Source organism: Pistacia vera, unplaced genomic scaffold (genome assembly GCF_008641045.1).
Source record: "Pistacia vera cultivar Batoury unplaced genomic scaffold, PisVer_v2 Contig462, whole genome shotgun sequence".
Classification (NCBI taxonomy): domain Eukaryota; kingdom Viridiplantae; phylum Streptophyta; class Magnoliopsida; order Sapindales; family Anacardiaceae; genus Pistacia; species Pistacia vera.
In genome coordinates, this window is record NW_022196293.1 from 450045 (window position 1) to 456452 (window position 6408).

Consider the following 6408-nt stretch of genomic DNA (forward strand, 5'->3'; position numbering starts at 1 on the left):
CACCATGTATTCATTAATTAATGAAACACAAACTAATTAACAAAGATATCAAACTCCTTGAATTATTGCAAAGATTACGCAAAAAAATTATTGAAATTATGAAACTGTCGCAGAAAAAAATTGTAATTGACATAGGAACCCATATAAAACTAAACAAACTCTATTGTATTGAGTGGTGCTAATTCTTCATAATTAATTACATTGTCGATTTAAAGTTCTGGAAGAATTCTTTACATACAATTTTCACCAAGAATTCCAAGAAACAAAAAAAATAAAAATAAAAAATAATTAAGAAATATCAAACTGCTGGTTTAATTATCACAACGATTACAGAAATATCATCGATTTTGCCTCCAACGTGCTTGTATTTCGCTTTCTTTGCAGCTCTTGCAAACGGAGAATCTGTTAATCTATCGAACGAATTATAGAGTGCATGTTTTGCTATGTTCTCCGCTAAACTCTCTGGACATATTTCTCCTTTTGTTCCCTTTAGAATTTCTTCAATCTCAGACGGAAACATATTATCAAGTAACCCATCACTTCCGCAAACTACAATATCTCCACTCTCCACCATTACTTTCAACTCTTCTGCAATATCAGGACGATCGCTCTTCTCGCCATTACCCAATTGATATGGACAATTAAAACAACGTTGTTGCATCGGTGACTGGTATATAAATTTCTTGTTACGAAACTGCATAAATCCACTGTCTCCCACATTCGCAGCATGTAAACAATAATCTTTCAAAGTAACAATGCACGCAGTGGAAGAACCTTGAGCCGTAGTGATCGAATAGGCATCTTTCAAAACTTTCTTTGGATTCACCACGGCTTCCTTGGGTAAACCGGATAATGCAATAAGAGAGTTTGTCATGAGTTCACGTGCATATATACCTGCGTCAATCCCTCTTATATTCCAGGCACCAACGCCATCAGCCACCCCGAAAGTCTGCTGCTCTTGACAAACGAAGTGGGCATCTTGCCCAAGTGGCAGTGATACTTCATCTTTAGGGAGATAGAATGATCCCATTGTTATCTGCAGTAATCTTCTCTTGCATGGCGAAACCTTCGATTTCTTCTTTTTCTGCGACGGCAGAACTTCTGGGTGAAGTCTCTTCCGTTTGATTATCATTGGAAGAACCTGAAATTTGATGATAAAATTACCAAGTAATCAAGCGAAGTAGTAATAAAGTAGAGAGTGAGTTTAATAATGGGTTAATTTCAATTCCACTGGAGATAGGAAACTCTTCAATGTAGGAAACTCTTCGATTTCGGAAACTCTTTTTTTGTTTCCTAGTAGAGATATGAAATAAAAAAGGCTGATTTAATTTATCCATCCTAACTATCTTGAAACAACGATCACGATCAGTTCCCTAAGTTTTGAAAACCATCAATGTTGCACCCAATTTTAAATCTCAAATGTTAAAATTAACAATCAAAGGACATTTATATCTTTCTTTCCATCATATACAATATTAAAAGAAAATAAACCCTAATCTCCCTCAATATTCTCTTAAATTACAAAAATTACCCAAAATCAAGTGTATACAAAAACCTACTAAAAAATATATATATAATAATAATAAATGAATTGTTTATTAATCTAATTTGTGATTATTTAAGTGCCACCATTTATACAAAATCTTGTTTTGTCTTTAAAAAAGAAAAAAAAAATTATAATAGTAATACCACCGTGATACCACATCAGAATATTTTAAATTAGAATTAAATTATTTTTTTGACCTATGTTTAATGCTTCTCACCATGGGATTTAGTAAATGGAATTAGGGGAAGCACTAAATTAATTCATCCCTCCTTTGGCTTTATCTTGTTTAATATTAATAACTCGGGAATAGATAAAGATTGACTTAATAATTATATTAATCATATAGTGTAATTACTACATATTAAAAATTGTGCGATTGACAAAGAAAACCGCCATAAATAATGGTACAAGCGAGCTTCATTAATTATATACCACTTTTAATTAGACAACATTTGAAGAGTACCAATAGTGAAGGGGCATATTCAGAAATCTCTGTTAGGGTTTGCCAAATTAAAAATTAATTACACATTAATTTTTTTGTCCATTAATATTTATGTTAAAACGGATCAAAATTTGGAAATTGTATATATTAATATATTTTTTTTAAAAAAAATTGAGGATGGTCCACTAGAGTAGCATCCGCCACTGCCAATAGATAAAAAAAAATATATTTATGTCTATACAATTGCTAGAAAAAAAAAAAAACCTTCATAATACTAGATCCCAATACATTAGATACTATAGTTATGGCACCAATTTGAGCTAAATTGATTAAATAGAGTAATAGACTATAAATATGAAAGTTTCATATTGTATTAATAGTTTAATATGACACATATATAATACGAATTTATGTTTAATATTTTCAAATTATTAATATAATTAGTCATGTTATGATAATTTCAAATTTATATTTAATCTACAATCATTTTTTTTTTTTTTTCACTAGCCTAGCTACTTATTCTGTCACGAGTTATATTATATGTTAAGAATACACTATTTTTCTCATTTTTTAAATTATTTTTTGATGATATATATAATAGTCTACCCGTAAAACTCAATTTTAAAATAGTCCCTATGACTACTCCACTCTTCACTTGGAGGGTTTCACAAACTATTTCAGCTTTAAGTCATAATGTACAACAGATATTAGTTAACAAACACTATAACTAATGGACCTGAAATCTCCAGCAAGTCAGTTGAGTTTCCCAAAGAAAAAGGTTATATTTAGAAATTTCTAGCGCTATATAAATAATTTGTGAATCATAAACCCTTAATAAAAGTTTTCTACCAACTCCAGATAGTCTATGAACCAGAGATGAAGTTTAGCTTGACAGCTAATCAAAGACATACATAATGAACGTAAGAACTTTGCAACTTCTAGCATTAACCAACTGAAGTATGTAATTTGATGATGAGTTAAATCCTCTCAACAGAAACTTCATAAAAGTTCTAACCTAGATGAAACAGAACACAAAAATTCACCAATCCAGATTATAACTAGAAGCAACCATGGTAAAACATAAAGCACACCAAAACAAACCCCATTATCCCTTTCCCTTCCATCTATAGGCCATTTGAGTATACATCCAAATTTATAATGGTGCTCTAACAGAAAATAATTTATATTTATCTTCTGCAGGATTACCGGATGTAAATTTTTGCTTTACATCTTACAGTGGTTTTAGTTCAAACAATAATCAAGGTATCGACTAGCAAATACATATAAATTAGCACCTTTCTCGCGTCACACCATAGATAATGTCATCCCAGCATCGCCTGTGAATCTGTATCAAATAGCACATTACTTTCTCAGAGCATCAAAGATGTTCTTAACAACTCCAAATTATGCAGTGATCAACAATGTGGCCTGGCCACACACCTTGTGCAGCCCAGAAGTAATTTATGACTCACCTCTTCAGAATGCCTCACTTCTTGCAAGTATGGTGAAAATATACAAATTTTGCGAACAGTAAGACTTAAGCTAGCATATCCTGCACGTGCAGACATCATAACAGAAAATCATGTTTTCAGTTGAATAAAACCCAATTTTCTTATCAGCAATCTTAATTTAGGGAATAATCAAGATTTTGTTAAGCTCTGAGGCATTTGAAAGCTCATTCTCCTTGCATACTGTAGAAACTATCATCCTCCAGGTTTCATAATCAATAACATTTCCTCTAGTCAAAGTACTCAAAACTGTCCATAAACACTCCATATCCCCTACCTGACACAGACCATTGATAAATTTATGTACACTTGCAGTACGAGGCACATGACCCTTGAAAATCATCTCATCCAGAATCGATGCTGCAGCCTTGAACTGCATCCCATCACACAGCCCATCAAAAAGTATCCTATATGATACCACATCAGGAGCACAACCTCGTCTAGGCATGTCTTCAAGCAGATCATTTGCCTCGCTCAATTTTCCCTCCTTACACAACCCGCCAAGTATCACATTATAACTAATAACATCCGCCTTACACCCATTCTCTCCAATCTCATCCAAAACTTTAAAGGCCGCTTCAAAATCCCTTTCATTGCAAAACCCATTAATCATTGCATTATAAGTCACAATATTCATTTTGCACCCATTCTCTCTCATTTCCTCCAATACCCCAAAAGCATCCGCCTTCCTCCCTGCCTTAAAAAGGGCGCTAATGAAAGTAGAATAAACCGCCGTATCCACTTCCATCTCGTTTCTCACCATTTCTTCTTTCAACCTAAAAGCTAAGCTCAACTCACCAACATCACAATATCCTTTTATCAATGATGCATAGACATTCTCATTAGGCCTCACCTTATACACTCTCACCATATCATCCTTCAACTTCGATGCTTGTTTTAACCTCAATTCCAAACAAAGCCCATAAATCAACGTCCCAAAAGTCACCTCATCAGCCTTCAGACCTCTTCTTAGCATTGCACCAAACACACTCCACGCCTCCTTCAATTTCCCATTCACAACACAACCATGAATCAATATATTATAACTACAAGAATCCGCGCTCCCATCTTCCTCCATACGTGCAAAAACTTCCCTCATCTTATCAAACCTCCTGCACTTCAATATCGCACTCAACAATGAGTTAAAAGATTTCACCGTTCTCTGCACCCGAAAACTCGGCATTTCATCGAACACCAGGAGCGCGTGCTCGCACAAACGCGCGCGTCCATAAAAACCTATAACATTGCAGAAGATTATCTCTTCGGGAGAGATGCGAGTGTCTTGCTTGAGTTGATGAAGTATTTGACGCATTTCGTCGAACATCTTCGCGCGACCGAGCTTGGTGATGATGAGGTCATAGTTTAGATGACTGTAACGAAAGGGTTTGACTGGAGGTGTTTGACTGGTGTTTGGGTTAGGGTTTTGAAAGAGTTGAAGGGCGAGTTTGGGGTCTTTTTGGAGGCGGAGGAGGGAGGAGAGTCTGAAGGAAGATATGAGTTTTGGGTTGGTCATGTTTTCTTCTGTTTGAGAGTTCGTTGGGCACCCGCCAAAACATGTTACGCAAATGGCAGTTTAATTAAAGTTCAATTTAATTCTTCTAAATTTATTATTGTAATCCTAATTAATAGAATTTCGATGATTATATAGTTTTGAAGCAGATATTAAAAAACTAATTTAATCAAATTTCAGTTTCTAAGAGAAAGAAATTGATAATATATAAATTTATTTTTTTATTAATTGAGAGAACAAAAAATCTCTTCTAATTCATAACATATTAAAAAATTATATCATAATAAAAATTATTTCTGATTATGATATAAGTTGTTGAGTTAATGACATTTGAAAAGAGAATCATTTTTATTGAGTCCCTGTGTGTTTTGATGTACTAAAACTAAACAAAAAATTGATTAGTATTTAATAAATATGCAAAAGTATCGATAAGAAGTCACAACTAAAAAACCAAAATATAGTTTTCTCAATTGGTATGATCGTGCAGGACAAAGGAGTGGTTGTTCCCAGTTTCATCGAATTGCCCATATGGACGTTCCTCTAAGCACAACCATGTTCCATATGATCATGCGCTCTTCTGCCTCAAATGAAGTCATGTCGGTCGCAACGGCACGACAAAGGCGTTGCACATTCATTCAAATCAAGACAAAAAGTTAAGTACTTAGAATTCAAATGATTTCGCGCCTTTGACAAATCTTGAAAGTCAAGCATTGAAGATCAAGTTAAAATGCATGTATTTCAAGTGGAACATATGTTCCTTGTGGTGACCGTTCCCACTCAAAGATCATTCTTGGCAAAATGTCATTGTTCTAGGAACCCGTGCATGCTTATGAAATTTTATGGGGTTTAAGGAGTTAATGGACCGATCTTTCCCTATGGTGGAATGATCATTCGCGATGGTGGAATGATCGTTCACGATAAACCCTAAAGTTGTACGAAAGTAACCGTTATGTCCAGAATGACTATTCACGATGGCAGAACGCCCGTTCCCCTGGGTTTTGCAGCTTTTCAAAGTTGCATTAAATGCAGTTACGATTTTTTACTTCAAAGGAAAGAGACAGGCGATAAATAAAGCGTTTTATTGTAAAGAAAGACAAAGAGAATATCATGGAAACAAAAGTCTTATAAAAACCATTCTCACATAATCCCTTGAGCTAAAAATCCAAATCAATCATTACTCTTTTGTACTCATTTGAAAACCTTTAAGAGTATTGTTCTTAATGTGTGTTTAAACCTAGTTTAAGAGGCAATCATTCACAAGCTTTTATTCAAACATCTTGCGGGTGAAATCCTGCAAATCTAGAGACGAAATCCTATCAAATTATTGTAAGAGGCAAAATCTTGTCAAGCTAGTGTAAATGACGAAATCCGATTCTAGTGAAACTTCAAGGAGGTTGCCTTA

The 6408-nt window shown here is 34.2% G+C and overlaps 2 protein-coding genes across 2 annotated transcripts; both read right to left on the reverse strand.

Annotated features, from left to right (window-relative positions):
• Positions 1–298: 298 nt before the first annotated feature.
• LOC116145510 (probable protein phosphatase 2C 80) lies at positions 299–3556 on the reverse strand. Its single transcript, XM_031430969.1, has 3 exons — positions 3429–3556; positions 3300–3333; positions 299–1141 (listed from the first exon to the last, which is right to left on the reverse strand). The coding sequence occupies exons 1-3, from the start codon at positions 3554–3556 to the stop codon at positions 299–301; spliced, it is 1005 nt and encodes a 334-aa protein (XP_031286829.1).
• On the reverse strand, positions 3080–5029 carry LOC116145588 (putative pentatricopeptide repeat-containing protein At1g53330). Its single transcript, XM_031431040.1, has one exon. It carries the CDS (start codon positions 5007–5009, stop codon positions 3618–3620), a length of 1392 nt encoding a protein of 463 aa, XP_031286900.1. The 5' UTR covers positions 5010–5029; the 3' UTR covers positions 3080–3617.
• Between the last annotated feature and the right edge of the window lie 1379 nt (positions 5030–6408).